This window comes from Oncorhynchus masou, chromosome 12 (assembly GCF_036934945.1).
Source record: "Oncorhynchus masou masou isolate Uvic2021 chromosome 12, UVic_Omas_1.1, whole genome shotgun sequence".
NCBI lineage: Eukaryota > Metazoa > Chordata > Actinopteri > Salmoniformes > Salmonidae > Oncorhynchus > Oncorhynchus masou.
The window spans coordinates 48,005,128-48,032,718 of record NC_088223.1 but is presented as its reverse complement, the minus strand read 5'-3'; the positions used below and the strand labels follow the sequence as shown (position 1 = coordinate 48,032,718).

At 43.3% G+C, this 27,591-nt stretch overlaps 1 protein-coding gene across 2 annotated transcripts; it reads left to right on the top strand.

Annotated features, from left to right (window-relative positions):
• The first annotated feature begins 6,378 nt into the window (after nucleotides 1–6,378).
• Nucleotides 6,379–27,591, top strand: LOC135550226 (RAC-beta serine/threonine-protein kinase-like). 2 transcript variants are annotated; one of them, XM_064980837.1, is made up of 15 exons: nucleotides 6,379–6,649; nucleotides 7,863–8,027; nucleotides 8,225–8,353; nucleotides 8,600–8,711; nucleotides 8,926–9,073; nucleotides 11,807–11,926; nucleotides 17,219–17,350; nucleotides 17,852–17,917; nucleotides 18,048–18,116; nucleotides 19,303–19,425; nucleotides 19,797–19,925; nucleotides 22,727–22,941; nucleotides 23,140–23,227; nucleotides 24,973–25,075; nucleotides 25,865–27,591. In XM_064980837.1, exons 2-15 carry the CDS (start codon nucleotides 7,982–7,984, stop codon nucleotides 25,942–25,944), a joined length of 1,560 nt encoding a protein of 519 aa, XP_064836909.1. In that variant the 5' UTR covers nucleotides 6,379–6,649; nucleotides 7,863–7,981; the 3' UTR covers nucleotides 25,945–27,591. The 2 variants fall into 2 exon arrangements, with proteins under 2 accessions (XP_064836909.1, XP_064836910.1); XM_064980838.1 differs by lacking the exon at nucleotides 11,807–11,926 and having other exon boundaries at nucleotides 6,381–6,649.

Here is a 27,591-nt window from a genome sequence, read left to right as displayed (position 1 = left end):
ACTCTGACTATTTGTATTGACCCACCCCCCCTCCATTTTTATGCTCCTGCTACTCTCTGTTTATTATCTATGTATAGTCAGTTGACCTCAACCAACATGTACATATTACCTCAATTACATCAACTAACCTGTGCCCCCACACATCGACTCTGTACCGGTACCCCCTGTATGTAGTTGTTGTATTCGGCGCATGTGACAAATAACAGTTTATTTTATTTGATCTATATGGGTACCAAATTAGTTATTTCTCATGTAAGATGCTATCTTACGTGAAATATAATCCTGGGAGGGGAAAAAATGTGCCAGGTTACTAGCTTCTGCCAGCGACACAGTGATACAGATGCCCAGTGGAAAGCACCTCAGGTCGGCAAACATCTCTATACAACACCCGTGCACTGGTCGCTAAGTTACGTCATTACTGCTTGATACAACTACATAGCTGTTACCCATTACTCAATTGAAGTCATGAAAGAGAAGCCCCGGTTGCAACGACACGGTTGGATTTCTATTTCCACAGGGGGCCCGTTTGAAAAAGTATGAAAATGTACTAGCAATCTAACCAATGTTAGCCAGTTAGCTTACGTGCTTGACTGCCGTTGTGAGGTCAGAAACGCTCAGATCAACCCTACTCATCGGCCAGAGGGTCCAGTGTGCGCTCTGAACGCTCAGAGAGCGAAACAAGATGGGTGGGGCTAAAGCTTAAGAGGGTGTGAACGATGCTGAATGTGTGTAGACAAAGAAGAGCTCTCCAGTAGGTACTAAAACATTCAAGGCCATTTTCTCAATAGTGAGGTTACAAGTTTATCAACTTTCAAAGCAGAATAACTTTCCCATTGTTCCTCAAATGCAGTGTTTGATACAGAGCTACAAAAACTACACCAACCTTAGCATTTCCACTGCCACAGAAACAAACCACTGAGGTATAAAAGAACTAGACACTGCCGTTCACATACGCCGATTAATGGACGGCCCAACTTCAAATCCGACATTGGATGAATATAAATGGTAATATCTTCGGCTGTGAGTGGTGGAAAAATAATCAGCTTCAGCTAATAATTCAATGGATCTTTTGTGCACAAAGGTGATGACTAAAGTGTCTTGTTAAGAATTTTCAAATATGACTTATTTATATGGCAGTTAATGGAAATGGTATTTCTGGGCCGAACGTCAGTTAAACTGCAGTACGGAAGCAAGACTGTAGGAGCAGTCGAAACCATGCTTCTAGACCGGAACTCTGGCCCCAAACAGCACTGCTGTATGGGATTAATAGTTTGTTTGCATAACTCTGGTATGTATACAGTCTTGTACAGTCTTGTACCCCTTGACTTTTCTTTCATATGTCACAGATGTCAGGACCCGGTTTCGAACCTGGGTCTCCGGAGTGAGAAACAGTCACTTAACCAACTGAGCCACGAATAGACAGCAGAACCCAGAAGATGAGGCAGACACAGCAGTACTTAAGACGGTGTATTTAATAAAGAAAAAATCCTAAAATACAAAAAATGGCAAATCCAAAAGGTGGTAGGAAAAACACAAAAAGACCTCAAAAGAAACTCACCAAAAATAAACAAAAACAAAAAACAGAATACCACAAGAACTTCACCCGGAAACGACAAGAGCACACAGAACACTAGGGCAGGGTGCTAACATACAAACACAGAGCACAGAACTGAGGGAAACAAAGGGTTTAAATACAATCAGGGAAAACGAGACACAGGTGCAAATAATAATGGGGATCAAGGGAAAAACATAGGGACAAAAAGCACAATGGGGACATCTACTGACCAAAACCCGGAACAACCCTGGCCAAATCCTGACAACAGATTTCTAATATTTTTAATGAATGGTTCACCCTGCAGATTTTTGTACCTATTCAACATTTTGGAACCAGACAACCAGCATGTTGTTGAAATTTGTATGCTTAAAATGAGTGGGTGTGTCAGTTCTGTAACCATAAACTCGGAGGGAGGGAGGGCCACGGCCAATCGGAGCCCTACTCCTTTCGACATGCCCACTACTTTACTTTCGACACACCCACTCGCCCATATTCAGATCGCAATATTGGGCTGCAGCTACCCTGTTCTCGCAAGGCCTTGGACCAGACCTTTTTTTCCTACTTTTTTTACAGTGCGTTTTTTAATCCTGCATGCCTGCCAGCTGAAGATCTTTGCAAGTGTGTCAGTAGCCTATTTGCCCCTACTCCTCCCCTTCTGAAGCATAGTCTAGTAGCCTATTGATGTTACAAGCGTGATTCAGAAATTAGGGAGAGAGATTTGAAATTAGAGAAGAATGGATGAAACTTTTCAATGCTAGGTAAGGATACTATAGGTATCATGTTTCACATTGGATTTATTATCTACTCTGAACAAAAAATAAACGCAACATACAACAATTTCAAAGATTTTACTGAGTTACAGTTCATATAAGGAAATCAGTCAAATGAAATAACATCTATGGATTTCACATGACTGGGAATACAGATATGCATCTGTTACCTGTTTACCCTTTTGTAGTCTTAACATTCTGTAGTCTTAACATTCTGTATACTCCCCGTGTCCTAAGGGTAAAAAGTGACCCACCTTCACTAAACCCCTAAAATAAAGTTGCTTAGTTTAATTTTAAACCCCAAATCTATTTTGCATGAAGAAACAACCTGTCATTCATCACACACTTTGTGAATATCTGGGTTTCCCCTCTTCACAATGCAGAAAGACTGCATTTAATGAGTGGACACCACTCGTTTTTATTACAACACACCTGTCATAATGGTTTTCTTTACTAAAGTAGAGGTTTATTATTATTATTATTATTGGTAAAGGTACTACATAGGTGTAAACATAATTGTTTTAGCAAGACATAGCACTTGTATAGCCCAAGAAAGTAGCAGAAATGTGCAGAAAGTAGTTTTGAATGCATTTTATTGAAGGGAAACAATAACAGTCTTGAACTTTTTGGCAACATAGTGATATATTCTTATATACTGTACAATAAGGAATTCAACTACAAAACACTAGTCTTCTCCAATTTCTTAACCATTGCCCCCACCCACAAGATGTATAAACAACAACAATAAATAAGAATAAAATAAGATAATAGCTATTAAACAAAAACGTGAAGAACATAAATCAATCAACTGTAATTAGCACATGTAGGACAGAATACAAGTGTGTGTGTGCATGGACTTTGCAGATGTATTTCTCAAATGTGCAGCACATAGTATTTGTTTTTACAGTCCTTCTTTGGGGGGCAGAATTGGCGTCTCCTCCTCTTGCCTGCCCCAGCTGCAGTCTCAGGTGGATCAGGACAAGATTTAGCCCCCTGAACAGCTTTCACAAGCGCGGCAGAGGCTGCTGTGCGGGGGAGGCGCAGCTCCAGGAACAACACCCTCTTGTTTCCGCTTATCAGGCATCCAGGTAGGGTTGATCTTATTCCATATCACGAAGGCATTGTATGAAGACACATCAATGATGCTATGGAAGATGACCAGGGGCCAGAGGGCAGTCATCCTCCTGCAGCTGTAAGTTCCAATCACCTTATCCAGGTTGTCCACGCCTCCTTTGTTGTGGTTGTAGTCTAGGATGATAGCTTCCTGTCCTCATGATCACTGATCTCAGCTGTTTCGTGCAGTGTGCTCAGGAGGACCACATTCTCGTTCCACTTCGGGAGGTAAGAAACTAGAGTGGTGAGCCTACCAGACGAGCTAAATCACTTCTATGCTCGCTTCGAGGCAAGCAACACTGAGGCATGCATTACATTTACATTTAAGTCATTTAGCAGACGCTCTTATCCAGAGCATGCATGAGAGCATCAGCTGTTCCGGACAACTGTGTGATCACGCTCTTCGTAGCCGATGTAAGTAAGACCTTTAAACAGGTCAACATACACAAGGCTGCTATCATCCAGAAGGCGAGGTCAGTACAGGTGCATCAAAGCTGGGACCGAGAGACTGAAAAACAGCTTCCATCTCAAGGCCAGACTGTTAAACAGCCATCATTAACATTGAGTGGCTGCTGCCAACATACTGACTCAAAACTCTAGCCACTTTAATAATTAAAAATTGGATGTATCACTAGTCACTTTAAACAATGCCACTCTATATAATGTTACATACCCTACATTACTAATCTCATACTCTATACCATCTAAATCAAATCAAATGTATTTATGAAGCCCTTCTTACATCAGCTGATATCTCAAAGTGCTGTAGAGAAACCCAGCCTAAAACCCCAAACAGCAAGCAATGCAGGTGTAGAAGCACTGTGGGTAGGAAAATCTCCCTAGAAAGCACCTAGGAAGAAACCTAGAGAGGAACCCGGCTCTGAGGGGTGGCCAGTCCTCTTCTGGCTGTGCCGGGTGGAGATGATAACAGAACATGGCCAAGATGTTCAAATATTCATAGATGACCAGCAGGGTCAAATAATAATAATCACAGTGGTTGTAGAGGGTGCAACAGGTCAGCACCTCAGGAATAAATGTCAGTTGGCTTTTCATAGCCAATCATTCAGAGTATCTCTACCGGTCCTGCTGTCTCTAGAAAGTTGAAAACAGCAGGTCTGGGACAGGTAGCACATCCGGTGAACAGGTCAGGGTTCCATAGCTGCAGGCAGAACAGTTCAAACTGGAGCAGCAGCACGGCCAGGTGGATTTGGGACAGCAAGGAGTCTACTGCATCTTGCCTATACCGCACGGCCATCGCTCATCCATATGTACATATTTTTATTCATTCCTTTACACTTGTGTGTATAAGGTAGTTGTTGCGAAATTGTTAGATTACTTGTTAGATATTACTGCACAGTCGGAACTAGATGCACAAGCATTTTGCTACACTCACAACATCTGCTAACCATGTGTATGTAACCAATAAAATGTTGATTTTATAACACATTAGAAAAATCCATGTACAGTGTTTGCAAATGTAGAAGAGTAGATTGAGTTAAGGCAATAAATAGGCCATAGAGGTGAAATAATTTCAATTTAGCATTAACACTGGAGTGGTAGATGGGCAGATGATGATGTGCAAGTAGAGGTACTGGGGTGCAAAAGAGCAAGAGGGTAAGTAATAATATGGGGATGAGGTAGTTGGGTGTGCTATTTACAGATTGGCTGTGTACAGGTACAGTGATCAGTAAGCTGCTCTGACAGCTGATGTTAAAGTTAGAGAGGGAGATATAAGATTCCAGCTTCAGTGATTTTTGCAATTCGTTCCAGTCATTGTAGGGATACCCATGGTGCTGGAGATCAGAAGTGTCCGGTGAGAGAAAGGCAGGTTTGAGGTTGCCAGGATCAGAGTAGTTCAAAAGGTATCGTATGATGAGGCAGTGAAGAGAGTAGTAGAGGTAGATGGGTTCAGGGCGAGGGATCCTAAGAGGCTCCCTGTGAATAGGCCGAGGCCAATAGAGTGATAGCAATAACATGTGCTTCAGTAAGGTAGCCATGATTATCAACTGTGCCACAGAAATGGAACATAAATCACAGTAAATAGATGTTGTGTGTACGAGATTTTACTGCAGAATAGTTACAAAATGTGTTGAACAATAGTGTCCTGTCCTCCCAGGGTGCCAGCCTAGTGTAGAATCAGATAGGGACAAGTAGTGGAATAATAGTGAGGTGTTAATGGGTGTAGGGTCTGTTGGTATGGCAATTTTTCTTCCCGTTTCCCTATCTTTTGTCACTTCCCTTTTTGTGTCACAAAGTGTAAAGAATTCACACTCCAGAACAGTAGGCGGAAGCACAGGGCAAGAGAAGAGAAATAGATGAACACTCCAGTCCAGTAGGTGGCAATTTCAGTTGGTTGCGATCCGCCAATACAAATTTAAAGAAGAATATGTCCACAGCTATAACAATGGCCAGATATTTCGCCGGATATATAAATGTGAAGCATCCGTTTGGCGTTTCCACTCACTACCAAATTTGGTGAAGAGAGGAAGCGTGCAGTGGGAGAAGACGGTGCGGGATTAATTTTGACCGACTTTCTGCACATTTTCTCCTCGATTTAAACATGAGATCTCAATAGAGTTTTCTGTTTCCGAAACTAAAATCTGTAACAAACAGAGTGTACTAAGCTATGTGAACTTTACCCTTTGCAACTTTTTCAAAAAATGCCGTTGTTTGGAAGGAGTGCAAGGGCGAATATAGTTATTGCACAAGCGCACTTCACAGAGTAGGTGGACATATGCAAATAATGCTAGAACGCGCCAATAGGACCTGGCTATCTCGTGCTTTGCTCTGACCACCTCCTTGCTTGTTTTTACCTCCTTGCTTGTTCTGATTAATTTCTTCCCATAGGAAATGACAGGCTCTGGTATATCTTGGGTTGGTTAAAACAATGTTTGATATGCCTTCTTGCTCAGGCTGACGCCCGTAAATACGTACCCCGTCTGCGTCACATCCGTTTGTACACTTTTTTTGGGGGGGGGGTATTCCTTCTCGGATGTCCTGTAAATTACTGGATTGAGCCTAAAAAATAAACGAACCTAAACAAGAACAACGTGGAGAGAAAACAGTTTAGAAATACGCATTTATACTTTTTACAGTTTTGGTCATTTTAATTCAAAGAGCAAATAGCTTGATACTGCTCTGCTGCGTACATACTAGAAGACTAGTGCACCCTGACTCAAACACGCCACCGCAGAAAACGGTCGAAACTCAGGTAACGTTACGCGTTAGCTAGCTACACTGCAGAGAAAAAAAGGGCAACGCTACGTTAGCTGAGAGCCTTGTTTGTAACGTTGCAGGGTTGACAGGGGGAAAATGTAGACACCGATGAACCCTAATACCAGCCCATGGTGGGGAGTATTAATGGAAGTTAGCTACTATAACTGTTAGCTAGTTTGAGCTAGCTAACGTAAAAGGTTACATTAACAGTTAAATTGGAGTTTTCTGATGTTTGTTTCTTCAATATTGGCTCAAGAGTCGCTAAATCGCCAAGTTGTTGCCAAAGAAGGTCAATTCGTACGTTACGTTTTAGTTTCGGTTGCGGGTGGGAAAGTGACAGGTGTTGTTGTCAGTCCTCGTCCAAACATAGTTGAAGCTGGGCTTGTCAGCTAACGCTAGCTAGCTGCTATGATGAGAGAGTTCATAGCTAGTGTTGTGTGTGCTTCTTACCAAAAACAGGAATAGCCTATCTAACTTTACAGATAGAAGTGTCAATACAACATTTAGACAGTTTATGCCATGCCGTTTCAATTTACTATTTAAATTTAGCAAGCTACAGATCAACCATCCGTTGATTGCCAACAAAACCGAGAAGTTATTGATTGGAGCCATTGCGCTACAGTTAGCTAGCTAACGTTAACTGTTTAGCTGTAGCACGTTAACGTTAGTTACATCAAGTTTCAGCCCGATTTTTCCAGCATGTCTTGACTCTCAGCGTCTCAAGTCAGCCTGAAACTTGATGTAGCCTAGCTAACCAATTTGCCATCTTTATTAGTGTCGGACAGTGTTTATTTTAGCTGTATGTTAAACTGCTGATTTGACGGTGTCTGCTAGCCAAGCTAACTGACCAATTCAAACTCTAATGCTCTCTGTACACTTATTGCAACACTTTCTCCCTCCCAGCCATGCTCGTGTGCTTACTGGTACCCTCTGGCACATTTCTTTGATATATCTGTTTTTGCAGCACCAATAAAGTCTTGACCCAGCGTCAAATATAAGCTATGCTTAATAAAAGTTGTAGTTTTTTGACATTCATCCAGAAAAGTTAGGTGCCAATAATAATTTTGTCTGGAAAATCATATTGGATGCAAAATGCAGTTAATCTCTGCTCATCTCTTCATACTCTGTGTAGGCTAGCCTATGTCTTACAAACTCATGTAGGCTAGCTGTCATTAATATTCCTCTCATGTTGTGGTTTGTTTGTCTAGGTGCTGGGTTATTGTATACACTGACACCCTCCTGACAGTTCAAGTCACTCAGGCCCCCCTCCCTTAACCCCACCCGTTCCCCTCCCCTACCCCTTTCCACGACCATCCCACCCTTGACTATGAATGAGGTGAGCGTAGTCCGAGAAGGATGGCTCCACAAGAGAGGTGAGGACACACAATGTATTATTATTCACAGCTAATATAATCACTTTCAAAACACAATTTCTGACACAGCCAGGCAGAGAAACAACCATTCCAGGCTGTATGTAGTTGCCACTGAATGTACAATGTGGCTGACCTCAGACTAGGCTATATGAGTTTTCAGGGGGTGTATACTCAATCCCACTTGTCTCTCTGTGCAGGTGAGTACATTAAGACTTGGAGGCCGCGCTACTTCATCCTAAAGAGTGACGGCTCCTTCATCGGCTACAAAGAGAAGCCTGAGCTGTCCGTCCAGAGCTTGCATCCGCTCAACAACTTCTCAGTGGGAGGTGAGGGTCCTTCAAAGGGAAAACTTTATTGTTGATGTCCTGTGCTCTTGCCTCCGGCAGTGTTTTGTTATTTTGCTGGGTGTTTAGTGCCACCTCTGTACATAACATTTAAATGAAATGTTTGTGTTTTCAAGGCTAGATGTTGCTTTGGGGGTCTTCACACACTTCACAAATTAAATTACGTAAAAACACGGGATTGTGGCATTAAAACATTTGTAATGCCGTAATCCCCCCCTTTTGTCCCAGAATGCCAGCTGATGAAGACAGAGCGGCCCAAGCCTAACACATTCGTTATCCGCTGCCTGCAGTGGACAACAGTCATCGAGAGGACCTTCCATGTAGAAAGCAATGCAGAGAGGTAAGGAGGGGATAGGGGCAACTATGAGGTGTAAGAATGGGCCAATGGAAGGGGTAGATAAGAGTGGGGAGGAGGGATAACATTCAACATAGAGGTGGAGGGAGGGATGGATATGTTTCTGTGTAAGTCATCGGCAAAAGTGATTCGAAGGAATTCTACAAGCTCACTATGGTGTAGTAATTGCACATTATTTGGGTATGTGTGTGTGTGTCAGAGAGGAGTGGATGCGTGCCATCCAGGCGGTGGCCAATGGGTTGAAGGTGCGAGAGGAGGAAGAGCCCATGGACCTGTTTGGCTCTCCCAGCGACAACAGCAGCATGGAGGAGATGGAGGTGGCCATGTCCAAGACCCGCTCCAAAGTGGTGAGTGTATTTCTATGACATGATAGACAACATGTTCACAAAGATTATTCTTCCAATATGGTTGGGTGCTAAATCCTGGTTTGTTCCTACCAGTGGCGGTCGGTGACATTTTTAAGATGAGGGAGGGATGATCCATTTTTTATGAGCATGGCCTTATTTCTATTACAGCATATTGGATGATTCCATTCACCCAACATATTCCATTCTCCCAGCTCAATGTAACATCGATAGGTTTAGGCTACTACATGATACTAGAATGTTCCATATACATGTCATGAGGTTGCTACAACCTAGCTTATGACTGAAAGTTTCCAACGCATGTGCACAAGTTGAGAGAAAATATGTCGTCAAGGTGAGACAGTAACACATTCAATACCGCCTTGCACACTCTTGCCTGCCTCTAGCTGATCTAGGGTGTAATCATTAGTCCCAACAGTTGCAAACAAGAGTTTCTATTGGACAAATGTAGGTATGTTTATCTCTTTCGTTCCATTTGCTTCTGTTTACTAAACGTTTTTTAATAGCATCTGTGGAATGAATACACTCCTGATCACACACAAAAAGTTAACTTTCATAGCAGCTACATACAGACCGCAGGATCATTTTGGTTGTAGAATTCCTTAAACCTTAATATCATAACTGCTACACACAGCCTACATCGTTTTCATCATATCATATTACATTTTATTTGTCACAAGCAACCATTACAACAGGTGTAGATCTTACAGTGAAATGCTTACTTACAAGCCCTTAATCAACAATGCTTTAAGAAGTTAAAAAATAAGTGTTAAGTAAAAAATAGATAAGTAGAAAATAAAAGTAACCAATAATTTGACACAGCAGCAGTGAAATAACAAATGAGGCTATATACAGGGGGTACCGGTAGAGTCAATGTGCGGGGGTACCGGTTAGTCGGGGTAATTTAGGTAATATGTACATGTAGGTAGAAAGTGACTCTGCATAGATTATAACAGAGAGCAGCAGCATAAGAGGGGTCTGGATAACCCTTTAATTAGCTGTTCAGGAGTCTTATGGCTTGGGGGTAGAATCTGTTAAGAATCCTTTTGGACCTGGACTTGGCGCTCTGGTACCGCTTGCTGTGCGGTAGCAGAGAGAACAGTCTTTGACTAGGGTGGCTGGAGTGTTTGACCATTTTTAGGGCCTTCCTCTGACAGCCTGGTATAGAGGTCCTGGATGGCAGAAGCTTGGCCCCGGATGGCTGAAGCTTGGCCCCAGTGATGTACTGGGCCGTACGCACTACCCTCTATTGCCTTGCGGTCGGAGGCCCGAGCAGTTGCCGTACCAGGCAGTGATGCAACATGGTCTCGATGGTGCAGCTGTCGACCTTTTTGAGGATCTGAGGACACATGGCATGTCTTGTCTCCTGAGGGGGAATAGGCTTTGTCGTGCTCTCTTCACGACTGTCTTGGTGTGTTTGGACCATGATAGTTTGTTGGTGTTGTGGACACGAAGGAACTTGACGCTCTCAACCTGTTCCACTTCAGCCCGTCGATGAGAATTGGGGTGTGCTCGGTCCTCCTATTCCTGCAGTCCACAATCATCTCCTTAGTCTTGATCATATTGAGGGAGAGGTTGTTGTCCTGGCACCACACGGCCAGGTCTTTGACCTCCTCCCTATATGCTGTCTCATCGTTGTCCGTGATCAGGCCTACCGCTGTTGTCATCGGCAAACTTTATGATGGTGCTGGAGTTGTGCCTGACCATTATGAGTGATGAGTGAACGGGGACTGAGCATGCACCCCTGAGGGGCCCTCGTGTTGAGGCTCAGCGTGGTGGATGTGTTGTTAACTACCCTTACCACCTGGGGGCGGCCTGTCAGGACATCCTGGATCCTGTTGCAGAGGGAGGTGTTTAGTCCCAGGGTCCTTAGCTTATTGATGAGCTTTGAAGGCACTATGGAGTTATGGAGGGCACTATGGTGTTTTATTTCTTTCATCACATTCCCAATGGGTCAGAAGTTTACATACACTCAATTAGTATTTGTTAGCATTGCCTTTAAATTGTTTAACTTGGGTCAAATGTTTCGTGTAGCCTTCCACAAGCTTCCCACAATAGGTTGGGGGAATTTTGGTCCGTTCCTCCTGATAGAGCTGGTGTAACTGAGTCAGGTTTGTAGGCCTCCTTGCTCGCACACGCTTTTTCAGTTATGCCCACACATTTTCTATGGGATTGAGGTCAGGGCTTTGTGATGGCCACTCCAATACCTTGACTTTGATGTCCTTAAGCCATTTTGCCACAACTTTGGAAGTATGCTTAGGGTCATGACCCATTTGCGACCAAGCTTTAACTTCCTGACTGATATTTTGAGATGTTGCTTCAATATATCCACATAATTATCCTCCCTCATGAAGCCATCTATTTTGTGAAGTGCACCAGTCCCTCTTGCAGCAAATAGTACGATCGTTGTACCCATGTGCAGTTGCAAACCGTAGTCTGACTTTTTTATGATGGTTTTGGAGCAGTGGCTTCTTCCCTGCTGAGCGGCCTTTCAGGTTATGTCGATATAGGACTTGTTTTACTGTGGATATCGATACTTTTATACCGTTTCCTCCAGCATATTTACAAGGTCCTCTGCTGCTATTCTGGGATTGATTTGTACTTTTCTCACCAAAGTATGTTCATCTCTAGGAGACAGAATGCGTCACCTTCCTGAGCGGTGTGACGGCTTTGTGGTCCCATATTGTTTATACTTGCATACTATTGTTTGTGCAGATGAACGTGGTACCTTCAAGGATGATCCAGACTTGTGGAGGTCTACAATTTTTTCTGAAGTCTTGGCTGATGTCTTTAGATTTTCCCATGATGTCAAGCAAAGAGGCACTGAGTTTGAAGGTAGGCCTTGAAATACATTCACAGGTACACCTCCAATTGACTCAAATGATGTCAATTAGCCTATCAGAAGCTTCTAAAGCCATGACATAATTTTCTGGAATTTTCCACGCTGTTTAAAGGCACAGTTTTTGGCACAGTGTATGTAAACTTCTGACCCACTGGAATTGTGATACAGTGAAATAATCTGTCTGTAAACAATTGTTGGAAAAATGACTTGTCATGCACACAGATGTCCTAACTGACTTGCCAAAACTATAGTTTGTTAACAAGAAATCTGTGGAGTGGTTGAAAAATGAGTTTTAATGACTCCAACCTAAGTGTATGTAAACTTCCGATCAACTGTAGGTGTTCCTTTTGTCCAGGTTGTATAGGGCAGTGTTGAGTGCAATAGAGATTGCATCATCTGTGGATCTGTTGGGGCGGTATGAAAACTTGAGAGGTTCTAGGGTTTCTGGGATGATGGTTTTGATGTGAGCATTGACCAGCCTTCCAAAGCACTTCATGGCTACAGACGTGAGTGCTACAGGTCAGTAGTCATTTAGTCAGGTTACCTTAGTGTTCTTGGGCACAGTGACTTTGGTGGTCTGCTTGAAACATGTTGGTATTACAGACTCAATCAGGGACTGGTTGAAAATGTCAGTGAATACATGCTTGGAGTACATGTCCTGGTAATTCCGTCAGGCCCTGTGGCCTTGTGAATGATTAAGTCATCCGGAACAGCTGGTGCTCTCATGCATGTTTGTGTTACTTGCTTTGAAGCGAGCATAGAAGCAATTTAGCTTGTCTGGTCGGTTTGTGTCACTGGGTGGCTCGCGCCTGTGCTTCCCTTTGTAGTCTGTAACAGGTCACAAGGCCTGTGTCATCCAACGAGCACCAGGGCCGGTGTAGTACAATTCAATCTTAGCCCTGTATTGATGCTTTGTGTGTTTGATGGTTCGTTGGAGGGTATAGCGTGATTTCTTTAAAGCTTCCGGGTTAGAGTCCCGCTCCTTGAAAGCGGCAGCTCTACCCTTTAGCTCAGTGTGGATGTTGCCTGTAATCCATGGCTTCTGGTTGGGGTATGTACGTACGGTCACTGTGGGGACGACGTCATTGATGCACTTATCGATGAAGCCAGTGACTGATGTGGTTTGCTCCTCAATGCCATCGGAAGAATCTCAGAACATTTCCCAGTCTGTGCTAGCAAAACAGTCCTGTAGCTTAGCGTCTTCTACATCTGACCGCTTTCTTATTGACCAAGTTACTGGTGCGCCCTGCTTTAGCTTATAAACAGGAATCGCGAGGATATAATTATGGTCAGATTTGCCAAGTGGAGGGTGAGGAAGAGCTTAGTACGCGTCTCTGTGTGTGTGTGGAGTAAAGGTGGTCTCGAGTTTTTTTCCCCCTTCTGGTTGCACATTTAACATGTTGGTAGAGATTAGGTAGAACGGAAGTTTCCCTGCATTAAAGTCCCCGGCCACTAGGAGCGCCGCCTCTGGATGAGCATTTTCCTGTTTGCTAATGGCCATATACAGCTCATTGAGTGCGGTCTTAGTGCCAGCATCTCTTTGCGGTGGTATATAGACATGTATCAAAAATATAGGTGTAAACTCTCTTGGTAAATTGTGTGGTCTACGGCTTATCATGAGATACTCTACCTCAGGCGAGCAAAACCTTGAGACTTCCTTAGATTTTGTGTACCAGCTTTTGTTTACAAATATACATAGGCCACTGCAGAAGACGCTGTACTATCCTGCCGAAAAAGCTTAACCTGCCAGTTGTATGTTAATCATGTTGTCGTTCAGCCACGACTCTGTGAAACATAAGATATTACAGTTTTTAATGTCCTGTTGGTAGGATATACATGCTCGTAGTTCGTCTATTTTATTATCGATTGATTGTACGTTGGCTAATAGGACCGACGGTTAAGGTAGATTACCCTCTCTGCGACGAATCCTTACAAGGCACCTGGACCGTCGTCCACGATATGTCTTTTCCTCCTTCGAATGACGGTGAGGGCCCTGACGAGCGTCCGAGGTAAATCCTTCCCGTCCGACTCTTTGAAGAATTCCTCCAGTATGAGGTGAGTAATCGCTGCCCTGATATCAAGAAGCTCTTTTCGGTCATAAGACACTGTGGCAGAAACATTATGTACAAAATAAGTTACAAATAACTAAAACCAAAACATACACAATAGCACAATTGGTTATGGGATCGTAAAACAGCAGCCATCTCCTTCGGTGCCATTTATTATCCGTATTATATTAGCTTACGTCATAGTTAGTCAACATAGCTACTAGAACTAACGCGTTAGTAAACTTGCTACAATCATGCAGTACAATCATCAAGCAGTTTAGCAGTTACATCAGCAGGCCCCGGTGGCAATAAATTCAGAAAACCAAAAGCTTACCTTGACTTGAAAGAGTTCCAGTGTTGGATAGCCAGCTAGCTAGCATATGGCATGCTTCTGTTTGATCCTGGTGTTTGAGTAGGCTAAAATGGCTAGCTGCATTTGCTAGCTAAGTCAGTGACAAAAACATCTCTCCTTTGTGTCAACTACTCACCACATTTTATGAACTGCAGGGCTAGCTAGCAGTAGCTTCTGCTTTTAATACTGGATCCATTCGCTGATTGGGTGGACATGTCCGTTCATGCTGCAAGAGCTCTAATAGACTTCTAAACTTGAAATATGAATATCCTTGTTCATGGTATGGAGGGAGAGAGGGGAATGCAGAATGTTTATGTTCTGTCTGAACATGTTATTGTTAGACATCAGGTATCCTCTGGAAAGGAGAAGTCCCACAGTCTGGTTTCTACCCCAAAAGTGAATGGTTATCTGTAGGAGGAATGTATATGTTGGAGTCAATTAAGTTTGGATATGAGCCAGGGGCTTGGAATGTTACCGAGTAAGGGAAAGGCGATCACATGGTTGCGGTCACGGATAAGGGTGGAGAGCTGTGGATTTGTGAGGAATGGGTGCCGAGGTCAGGTCACATTATGGGAGAAGGAACCGTTTATTACCAACATTATTTTCTTGCCGAGCAATAAAGGTGTAATGTTTAGCGAAGAGGAAGAGACTTTACCTAAAGTGTGGTGTATATATATATATATATATATATACAAAGACATGTTCCCACCAGCACAATTGTGTGTGTGTGTATATATGTATGTGTGTGTATATATATATATATATATATATACATACACACACACACACACACACACACACACAATTGTGCTGGTGGGAACATGTCTTTGTCTCTTCAGCTGTCTGACCCATTGGGTGAATAAACTTGGTTTGAACTTTTTATACTTGTCTGTTAGTTTTTACTCTTGTTTATTTAGAACCTAACAACATCCTAGGTTTTAGGCTTGAAGCAAATGTACCCCGAGGAGGATGGAAACTAGCTGTCATGGCTACACCATGGTTCTACCCTACAGAGTGCTGTTGAGGCTATTGTAGACCTTCATTGCAAAACAATAATTATTTGGTGACCTGTGGATATACACTGCTCAAAAAAAAATGAAGGGAACACTTAAACAACACAATGCAACTCCAAGTCAATCACACTTCTGTGAAATCAAACTGTCCACTTAAGAAGCAACACTGATTGACAACAAATGGACAGGTGGAACAGGTGGAAATTATAGGCAATTAGCAAAACACCCCTAATAAAGGAGTGGTTCTGCAGGTGGTGACCACAGACCACTTCTCAGTTCCTATGCTTCCTGGCTGATATTTTGGTCACCTTTGAATGCTGGCGGTGCTTTCACTCTAGTGGTAGCATGAGACTGAGTCTACAACCCACACAAGTGGCTCAGGTAGTGCAGCTCATCCAGGATGGCAAATCAATGCGAGCTGTGGCAAGGTTTGCTGTGTCTGTCAGCGTAGTGTCCAGAGCATGGAGGCGCTATCAGGAGATAGGCCAGCACATCAGGAGACGTGGAGGAGGCCGTAGAAGGGCAACAACCCAGCAGCAGGACCGCTACCTCCGCCTTTGTGCAAGGAGGAGCAGGAGGAGCACAGCCAGAGCCCTGCAAAATGACCTTCAGCAGGCCACAAATGTGCATGTGTCTGCTCAAACGGTCAGAAACAGACTTCATGAGGGCCCGACGTCCACAGGTGGGGGTTGTGCTTACAGCCCAACACCGTGCATGACGTTTGGCATTTTCCAGAGAACACCAAGATTGGCAAATTCGCGACTGGCACCCTGTGCTCTTCACAGATGCAAACAGGTTCACACTGAGCACATGTGACAGTCTGGAGATGCAGTGGAGAACGTTCTGCTGCCTGCAACATCCTCCAGCATGACCGGTTTGGCGGTGGGTCAGTCATGGTGTGGGGTGGCATTTCTTTGGGGGACCGCACAGCCCTCCATGTGCTCGCCCAGAGGTAGCCTGACTGCCATTAGGTACCGAGATGAGATCCCCTTGTGAGACCATATGCTGGTGCGGTTGGCCCTGGGTTCCTCCTAATGCAAGACAATGCTCGACCTCATGTGGCTGGAGTGTGTCAGCAGTTCCTGCAAGAGGAAGGCATTGATGCTATGGACTGGCCCGCCCGTTCCCCAGACCTGAATCCAATTGAGCACATCTGGGACATCATGTCTCTCTCCATCCACCAACGCCACGTTGCACCACAGACTGTCCAGGAGTTGGCGGATGCTTTAGTCCAGGTCTGGGAGGAGATCCCTCAGGAGACCATCCGCCACCTCATCAGGAGCATGCCCAGGCGTTGTAGGGAGGTCATACAGGCACGTGGAGACCACACACACTACTGAGCCTCATTTTGACTTATTTTAAGGACATTACATCAAAGTTGGATCAGCCTGTAGTGTGGTTCTCCACTTTAATTTTGAGTGTGACTCCAAATCCAGATCTCCATGGGTTGATAAATTTGATTTCCATTGATAATTTTTGTGTGATTTTGTTGTCAGCACATTCAACTATGTAAAGAAAAAAGTATTTAATAAGAATATGTCATTCATTCAGATCAAGAATGTGTTATTTTAGTGTTCCCTTTATTTTTTTGAGCAGTGTATTTAGTATAGTTTGTGTTCATATGCTAGCTGGGGGCCCCCTGACCTCCATGGGGCCCCCAACCAATTATAGTTTTTGAATAAATTATTGGGTGGATGAATCGACCTGTTCTGAATATTGGCTAAGGACATGCCCCCCATCCCCTGTGGCAATTTTGTCTATGGTGTGAATGATCTGTTGTAAAGTATCATAGTTCATCATCAATGTGTTTGGCTGGGCTGGGTTACATAAGATTAGATGGTTGAACTTTCAACCCTGTTTCTGTGTTGTCAGACGATGAGTGACTTTGACTACCTGAAGCTGCTGGGGAAAGGCACATTTGGCAAGGTTATCCTGGTGAAGGAGAAAGCCACGGGGATGCACTACGCCATGAAGATCCTGCGCAAGGAGGTCATCATCGCTAAGGTAAAGAAATAGGCCTAACCTATACCACTTTACAGTGGTGAAGACTACTGGCCATCAATTTATTGGGAAATTACGATCCTATGGTATTAGGCCTAATCTAGTTAGTCCGATTGTCCTTTATATAGCATTTTTTGGTGGTGAGGGGTATATTTAACCAATAAGGCCCGAAGGGGGTGTGGTATGTGGCCAATATACCACAGCTAAGGGCTGTTCTTATGCGCAACGAAGAGTGCTAGGACACAGCCCTTAACTGTGGTATATTGGCCATATACCACAAACCCCCTAGGTGCCTTATTGCTATCATAAACTGGTTACCAATGTAATTAGAGCAGTAAAAATAAATGTTATGGTATACGGTTTGATGTGCCAGTGAGCATTCAGGGCTCGAAAAACCCCGTTTATAATTAGTTATACGCTAAGGGTCTAAGTACTGTGTTTTGGTGTTTATTGTTGCTGTGAAAGGCTGGCCCTCTGATCTGATTTGTGTAAATGTGTGTCCAGGATGAGGTTGCGCACACGGTTACAGAGAGCAGAGTGTTACAGAACACCCGTCATCCCTTCCTCACAGTGAGTGTTCTGTGTTACTGTCAACCTATTACGTGTGCTGGTCCAAAACAGAACACCCAAACATGCTGTTTATTTATAGGAGGGCTTGCGGGATGGGAAATTGATCAATTGTCTCATTCCACTCTTCCAGACACTGAAATACGCTTTCCAGACTCATGACCGATTATGTTTTGTGATGGAATACGCCAACGGAGGAGAGGTGGGCGTCCCAATGACACACACACAAACATGAATGTGTAATTACAGTTTTATCAATTGTTTGAACACTGAAACGTATCCATATGGCCAAAATATATATATATTTTTTGGATTATTATTTTATTTTTTTCTACATAAGTTTGTCATTTCACATTGTTTTCATGCTAAATGCTAAACACTTTTTTTGCAAAACGTTTGCCACAAATCTCCATTACAAGAGAGAAAAAACTAAATGTGCACCCCAGGACCAGAATTTAGAAACACTGATCTGGTGAAATTACCATTTGATGACGAATGATACCATTCTGATGGATTCAGATAGAACACATGTCACCAAACAAATGTCTAAGGGTGTTAGTTTGTTTTATAAAATACATTTTCTCATTGACAATTTAGATGTTAATCTAGGGAGGATGGTAGCTGACTCTATAGCCACTCCTATCTGTCATGTCTTTAAAATGAGCAGAGTGGAAAGTGCTTGCCCTCAGGCCTAGAGGGAAGCAGAAGTCATTCCGCTACCCAAGACTGGTAAAGCGGGCTTTACTAGTTATAATATCAAACCTATCAACTTGCTGACAGCTCTTAGCAAACATTTAGAAAAATGTTGTTTCACCAAATGCAATGCTATCTCGCTGTAAACAAATTAACTATCAGCAAGCTTAGAGAAGGGCACACGTGTACTGGACTGACACAAATGACTGATGATTGGTTGAAAGAAATTGATGAAGAGATTGTGGGAGCTGTACTGTTACATTTCAGTGCAGCATTTGATATCCAACCTATAACATATTGTGGATTCAGAGCTATCTATCTAATAGAACTGTGTGTTTTCTTTTAATGGAATCTTCTATAATGTCAAACATGTTAAATCTGGTGTATGGCAGGGAAGCTCTCTAGGCCCTCTTCTATTTTTACCAATGACCTGTTGCCACTGGAATAAAACAATGTGTGTCCATGTATGCTGATGATTCAACCACATGCATTCACACAGATAGTGTGAAAGGTATTTTAAGTTTTGGTGGTGTTAGTGTATTTAGCAAGAGAAATGTTTTGTTTTGGCAAACACTTGCAGTTTAGTGGCTGTTGCAGAAATCGTGTTCAAGCAATGAAGGACATGTTTTATATTAAAGCATCTCAAATGAATAATTTCACCTTTTTACACTCTCTTGCTGTATTTTTCCCTACAGCTCTTCTTCCACCTGTCTCGGGATCGCGTGTTCACTGAAGACCGGGCCCGTTTCTATGGTGCTGAGATTGTATCTGCATTGGAGTACCTCCACTCTCGTGATGTGGTATACAGGGACCTGAAGGTAAGCACTATCTGTGTTGATTTTGTCCTGCTCTCTGCTCCCTTCATACATCAAAGGATTTTGTTTTTTCAAATTGTTATAATAATCATGCCTTGTGTAAATTCTCAAGACGTTTACAAATAGTACCATTTGACCATTCTCACAGTTGTTGGTGTGACATGTGAAGCACAACTTTTTAAAATCAATTGACACCCGAAAATGGGATGACCTGGATGGCTGATGCCGTTTGCTAGCTAGCCATCAAGATCATCATATAAGTTGGTGTTCTCTCAGGATGCAGACTGATTTAACTTACTCAACTGTAACCTTTGATAGTGACATCACCAGGCACTCTGTTCTAATGTCTCATCCATCCTGGTGTCTTTTCTCAGCTGGAGAATCTAATGCTGGACAATGACGGACATGTTAAAATCACCGACTTTGGGCTATGTAAGGAAGGTATCACGGATGGCGCCACCATGAAGACCTTCTGTGGCACCCCAGAGTACCTTGCACCGGAGGTGAGGGCATGGTGCTGGGCATGGGTAGTGCAACATTGTTATTCTTAAAAATAAATAACATCTTATTTACATAAGTATTCATACCCTTTGCTATGAGACTCAAAATTGAGCTCAGGTGCTTCCGGTTTCATTGATCATCCTTGAGATATTTCTAAAATTTACTTCAACAAAGTGCTGAGTAAAGGGTCTGAATACTTATGTATATGTAATTTTTCAGTTTTTATTTTTAATAAATTAGCTAACATTTCTAAACCAATTTTTGCTTTTTCATTATGGATATAGATTGATGGAAAAAAAGATTTAATCAGTGTTAGATAAAAACTCAAGGTGTCTTGAGTACTTTCCGAAGGCACTTATATATATATATATATATATATATATATACATACATACATACATACACACACACACACACACACACACACACACACACACACACACACACACACACACACACACACACACACACACACACACACACACACACACACACACAACAATTTAGGCAACCGGGATCTTGATTTGTCTATTTATTTAACTTGGCAAGTCAGTTAAGAACAAATGATTATTTAAAATGACGGCCTAGGAACAGTGGGTTAACTGCCTTGTTCAGGGGCAGAAGGACAGTTTTTTTTTTTTACCTTGTTAGCTCTGGGATTTGATCTAGCAACCTTTCGGTTACTGGCCCAATGCGCTAACCTCTAGGCTACCTGCCGCCCCTATACAGTATATCGCCCAAGCCTAACTGGGTGTGTAGACTTATGTTCCAGCCCTACTCTAAAATCAACTGCTCAACAGGACCTTGTTATGCTGACTCTGTTGTGTTTGAGCAGTGCTGGATCAAAAGACTGCACACCCAGTGACCTAGCTCTCCAGGTGGAGAGTTGATCACGTGTTTTATACAGTAACAGTGCTGTATATTTGACTTAAGGCATTATTTCACAGTTATGGTATAGAGTATAATTATACAAAGCTGGTATTGGTATCGAAGCTACATTCCTGAACACTTTGTTTGTCATCTAGCTAGTTTGTAATTAATTATTTCGTAGGGGTATCCTAAACAAATGCACATGGACAAACTCATGCTTCATCCATCTATAGCCTAGCCACTATGCTACTAAACTCAGCAAAAAAAGAAACGTCCCTTTTTCAGAACCCTGTCTTTTAAAGATAATTTTGTAAAAATTCAAATAACTTCATAGATCTTCATTGTACAGGGTTTAAACACTGTTTCCCATGCTTGTTCAATGAGCCATAAACAATTAATTAACATGCACCTGTGGAATGGTCGTTACGACACGAACCGCTTACAGACGGAAGGCAATTAAGGTCACAGTTATGAACATTTAGGACACTAAAAGGGCCTTTCTACCGACTCTGAAAAACACCAAAAGACAGATGCCCAGGGTCCCTGCTCATCTGTGTGAACGTGCCTCAGGCATGCTGCAAGGAGGCATGAGGACTGCAGATGTGGCCAGGACAATAAATTGCAATGTCTGTACTGTGAGACGCCTAAGACAGCGTTACAGGGAGACAGGACGGACAGCTGATCGTTCTCGCAGTGGCAGACCATGTGTAACACCTGCACAGGATCGGTACATCTGAACATCACACCTGCGGGCAGGTTTTGTCTCACCAGCTCACCAGGGGTGATGGTCGGATTCGCGTTTATCGTCGAAGGAATGAGTTTACACTGAGGGCTGTACTCTGGAGCGGGATCGTGGTGGAGTGTCCGTCATGGTCTGGCACAGCATCATCGGACTGAGCTTGTTGAGATTGCCTGCAATGACAAACTGTGCGTTACAGGGAAGACGTCCTCCACCCTCACGTGGTGCTCATCCTGACATGACCCTGCAACATGACAATGCCACCAGCCATACTGCTCGTTCTGTGCGTGATTTCTTGCAAGACCGGAATGTCAAGTGTTCTTCCATGGCCAGCGAAGAGCCCGGATCTCATCCCATTGAGCACGTCTGGGACCTGTTGAATTGGAGGGTGAGTGCTAGGGCCATTCCCCCCAGAAATGTCTGGGAACTTGCAGGTGCCTTGATGGAAGAGTGGAGTAACATCTCACAGCAAGAACTGGTAAATCTGGTGCAGTCCATGAGGAGTGGAATGCACTGCAGTACTTAATGCAGTTGGTGGCCACACCAGATACTGACTGTTACTTTTGATTTTGGCCCCCCGTTTGTTCAGGGACACATTATTCCATGTATGTTAGTCACATGTCTGTGGAACTTGTTCAGTTTGTCTCAGTCGTTTAATGTTATGTTCATACAAATATTTACACATGTTAAGTTTGATGAAAATAATCGCAGTTGACAAGAGGACGTTTTTCTTTTTTTTGTAGTTTCCATCCTTTAGCCTACAGGAGAATGCTCATTGTTAAAATAACACACCTGCCTGATAATATGAACCCTGTAGTCTATAGCCTTTTTAGAGCCAGCCCTAAACTTATTTTTTGCTAACATGGGATCATTTCTGGAAAGGAATATTAGCAATTGTGTGGTGCGCAGACCTCAATTGGTATTAAATTGTATTCCAAGTGGCATTAAAAAGGTCTTAAAGTTTAAAATTCTACTTCATGGAACCTGCAGATATCCTGCTTAAGATTGGTTCTCTTATCTACTGATTCTCCATTGTTTAAAAAAAAGTTAATCTTAATGCAGTGAGTATTTAGATTGGAGGTATCCCACTCTATGCTAATGTCATCAATCGCCTATGGAACAGGTATTTTTGGCCCCCATAAAGTGACTAAGGCCTTTTTCTCTTCTTTTTTTTCTACCTCTCTGCACGTCAAGGTGCTGGAGGACAATGACTACGGTCGTGCTGTGGATTGGTGGGGCTTGGGCGTGGTCATGTACGAGATGATGTGCGGTCGGCTGCCCTTCTACAACCAGGACCATGAGCGGCTGTTTGAGCTCATCCTCATGGAGGAGATCCGCTTCCCCCGGAACCTGGCCCCCGAGGGCAAGGCGCTGCTCGCAGGCCTGCTCAAAAAGGACCCCAAGCAGAGGTACGTCGTGGTGGGGTTGGGATATGGTTCTGTGTGACTGTTTGACTAGCCTGCTCAGGGAGGACACCATTTGTGTTTAGGCTGGGTGTCTGCTCAAGAAAGGTGTGTATGCTCATGATTGCAGGCCTGCCCACACAGCCCCTAAAATACTGGTGCGAATCGAGCTGGGTTCTCTGATATTCTGTTGTTTATTGACAGGTTAGGGGGAGGACCAGATGATGCCAAAGATGTGATGTCCCACAAGTTCTTCACCTCCATCAACTGGCAGGATGTGGTAGATAGGAAGGTGAGTGAATATAGGCTGATAGATTAGTGGTACTGAATCAGTCAAATGGTGGCATTCCAGGTCATTTTGTTTGACATCAACTGCTGAATGACTGATTCCCAAATGACCTTGCATCATCAATAAGTAAATGAATTAGCCTTGTCTGAGCTAGAACGCCCCATAGGGTAGGAGACGTTCACTTGTTTCTGTAGCGTGAGGCAGCTTGATGTAGAAGTACCCCTCGTGCACCCCCTGGACAGGGTGCTAGTATTTCGCAGGGCATAAAGTGAATTATTGTCCTTAATGCTGAGTGCTAAGCAGAGAGGATCCCGAGTACTTTTCCTTGATGATTGGAATATGTTCAGAGAGACTGACGATACCATCAACAAGCTAACCACCTCCGTCGCCAGCTTCATAAGGAAATGCATCGGCAATAGTTGTCCCAACAGTGAAGGTTCGCTGCTTCCCCCAATCAAGAGCCCTGGATTAACACAGAGGTTGGCACTGAACTAAAGGACAGGGCTACTGCACACAGGGCCATCACAGACAACCCTGAGGCTACTACTGAGGACAGGAATAAGTACAAGAACTCCTGCTATGACCTCCGCAGAGTCATCAAACGAGCAACGGGACCATGTTTGAATAAAGTGGAGCTATAATACACAGGCTCCGGCCCTGTCGCCTGTGGGAGGGGCTACAGTCCATTACGGATTACAAAGGAAGACCCAGCTGTGATCTGCCCAACTATGCCTCTCTACCAGTTGAACTCAACCCATTTTATGCACACTTCAACAATAACACCACCATATCGTACGTGAAGGCCACCACTGGGTGATCTCTCTGAGGCCGATGTGAGTAAGGTCTTTAATCAGGTAAACACTCGCAGGGCCTGACTGTATTCCAGGGCATGTTCTCAGAGATCAGATCAGATTGCAGGCATATTCTCTTTGTCGGAGTCTGTAATCCACATGTTTTAAGGTGACCGTCATTCCTGTTCCCAAGAACTCTAAGGCTTCATTCCCCAATGACTACCACCCTGTAGCACTCACATCTGTAATCATGAAGTGCTTTGAAAGGCTGGTTATGGCACACATCAACTCCATCATCCCAGACACCCTAGACCCAATCTAATTTGCATACTGCCATAACAGACAACGCAATCTCAATTGCATGTCACACTGCCCTCACCCACCTATACTGAACAAAAATATGAACTCAACATGTAAAGTGTTGGTTCCATGTTTTATGAGCTGAAATAAAACATCTCTCTAAAATGTTGCAACCTTTTTTTTGACTGTTAGTGAGCATTTGTCCTTTGCCAAGATAATCCATCCACTTGACAGGTGTGGCATATCAATAAGCTGGTAAAACAATGTGATAATTACACAGGAGCACCTTGTGCTGGGGACAATAAAAGGCCACTCTAAAATGGGCACTTTTGTCTCAATGCCACAAATGTCTTGTGAATGTGACATTAAAACTTGAAACTAGTGCCAAGCAGTCTTTGGTATGACTCAACCTATCAATCTCCAGGCGGACACTTTAACCATAAGGCCACAGAGTTGGTTGCATCATAGATCGTTATTATTTGTAGATGGCAGTCAATCAGAATTTACCCACAACGCATCACACATTTGATGCTCTCGAACTCAGCCAATATCAATATGTTTTACAAGTCTTCTGAGATGGCAGAGGAAGGGTTGGTACTGTGATGGCTGTGATGTCTACTTCTGGACCATTTAGCCAATCTCTGCTCTCTACTTCAGCTGACTCCGCCTTTCAAGCCTCAGGTGACGTCGGAGACCGACACCCGCTACTTTGACGATGAGTTCACGGCACAGACCATCACAGTCACACCTCCAGACAAGTGTGAGTTTGTGTGTGTGTTTATGCGTGCATGTGAGTTTGCAAGTGTTTTTATTAGTGTGTAGCTAGATTTTCATCCAATTGGCGATAGATGTTTACGTGAGTATTCTAAAATGTACATATAAACAAAAGGAGCATCAAGCTTATCACTGTGCACTATCACCACCCTGTGAAGTTCAGAACTTATTTTATCTATAGCCTAAAATAGGGCATGCTTTCCCGAGTCGTACTGGGTGGACCACACACCAAATCATTGACTCACAAGTTTGTTTTGATATGGGTATTTGAGCATAAAGGCATTTCCACTGCCATTTCTTGCATTATTCATTTTGCTGACACAAAAAGATGCAGGAAATTGCCAGGGACATCACGATACTTAGGTGCCAATATGTATTGTGATTCTCATGATTCTATACGCATTGCGATTTGATTTTCCAAACATATTGCTCGAATAAAAAAACATTAGCAGGCGCACGCTCATGCGAAAACAAGTTTTTTTTTTTTTTTTTCAGTCCGGTAAATAAGTGCTGAAAACAAAATGTCTTGCTATTTAAAAAGATCGAGAACACGCTATGAATGAAAAATACTTTTTGGTGCAGGTACAGCCAACTAGCGATATTGTCTTTACAATATATCGTCAAATAGTATCCCGATTATGTAACTATAGATATTTTATTTATCCGACCATATACTTTACTCGCATAAAAAGGTTGGATGGAAACCTGATTTGTGCCACTTTATGCCACCAGCAGGGACGACGTTACGGCGCTGACACTGTTTTCTGTTTTCCAGATGACAATCTGGACTGTGAGGACCCCAACCAGCCAGCGCACTTCCCCCAGTTCTCTTACTCCGCCAGCATACGAGAGTGACAGTCTCCACCATACACACACTGGAGAGACCCATACCGCATCAGCTCACACACTCGCGTCCACACTTGTTAAAAAAAAATAAAAAAGACTGCAGTCTTGAGACACCACAGGCTGATGGATCTCTGGTTTCAGCGGGGATCTAAGTGCCTAGGCTTGCAGCCATCTTGTCTTCTCAAACTTCGCCTACACTATGGTCATGCACAAATGCAGCCTGTGAACCGCACAGGACCTCAGTACCTCACGTCGTCAGCAGCAGCAGCAGTAGCACATCAGCCATGCACAGTGAGGACTAGAACCTATAGGTGGCGCTATAGGACACTACTGCTCCTCGGATTTGAGGCACTGATTTCTCATTTCGTTCTTCTCTCGCTCTTTCTTTCTCCCCTTGCCCCTCACACTAACCCAGTAACTCTCACAGCTGGGTAGAAGCGGGGAAAAAAGTCAACCATCTGATTATTTTCAAAAATGAGAAAAAATATTACACCACCACCACCCCCCCCTCCAATTGTTACAGTTGATAAGGAGTCATATTTCTGTGATTTATTTATGGTTTTTATCTTGAACCTAGCTGTTACCAATAGTGTTGAAGTGGTTCTACTGGGAGAGGGTGGGGGGGGATACATTTGTGGTGGTGGTAACAATTAAGATGTTTCTCCCTCAATGTGTTTGACTATGCTTGGAGAAAAGCGATACAAAATTGAATGTCTGCATTTTGTGTGTCAGAGTGCGGTCGTGTTTGTGTGTGAGCTAGCTGATTGACGTTAACTTGCCTGGCGAGTATAAGTAGATTAATTTGCCACGTCACACTACACGGATGTTTCCGACACTCAAGAACCTACTCTGGAATATGAGAAGATGCAGGACAGAGTACTACCATTTTAACTGTAATCCAATGAACTAGTATTACGTTCTTGTTTCTGACTGCTCATTGTGAATAGAACAGCAAGTGCTACAGAGAAAAGGAATGGGATTTAGGGAATCACTGTACAAGGTGTGTATGTACATTTTGTAAAACCCTGTTTTTAATGGTCTCAACACCTCTGCTCTGAGACACACCAGCCATATGATTTACAAGGGTCGACGAGCACTGGGGCTGCGGTTACTCAGTCAAAAGACCAATTAGTGAAAAGATCAGAATTGTTCTACCTGTGTAAACGAAGCCTTATATACTTAAGCAGATCTCCTTTTACTCTAATTATAAGATTTGTATGTTTTATTGTTATCTTGTTGCTTCGCAAGTATTTTATTTTTTTCAATTGTCATAAACATCTGCTGTACTATCAGAAATGGCCACACAGGTATTGATGAGTGGATCAGCGAAGAGTTGCCGTTCTGGTCACAACACCAGGTGTGTGTTGAATGTAATCACGCCTGCTCCTCGTTGCCTGGTCTCACTGCTGACGGTTGCTGGTCGAGACAAGGAGATTCAGGTTGTTCTCAAATGTTCTGTTAGTCATGTGAGCCTTGTGTCCATTGTGTGCCATTTTGAAATAATTTCTGAGAGGAACTTTTCTCTTTTCCACCTTGCTGTTTCCCTGACCCCTTTGAAGACATTACTACTCTCGTTTAAGAAAACCATTCATAAATGTCTAAATGAAAGTCTGTTTCCGCCTGACTTATTTCAATTAAAGGATCTCATTGTATGTA

What these genes read in the sequence shown, in the direction of transcription:
- LOC135550226 (XM_064980837.1), top strand. Translation starts at nt 7,982, where the DNA reads ATGAATGAGGTGAGCGTAGTCCGAGAAGGATGGCTCCACAAGAGAG. An exon ending in CCAAGACCCGCTCCAAAGTG is followed by an intron (nt 9,074 to 11,806) that starts GTGAGTGTATTT and finishes TTGTTTGTGCAG; the next exon opens with ATGAACGTGGTACCTTCAAG. An exon ending in AGTCACACCTCCAGACAAGT is followed by an intron (nt 25,076 to 25,864) that starts GTGAGTTTGTGT and finishes TCTGTTTTCCAG; the next exon opens with ATGACAATCTGGACTGTGAG.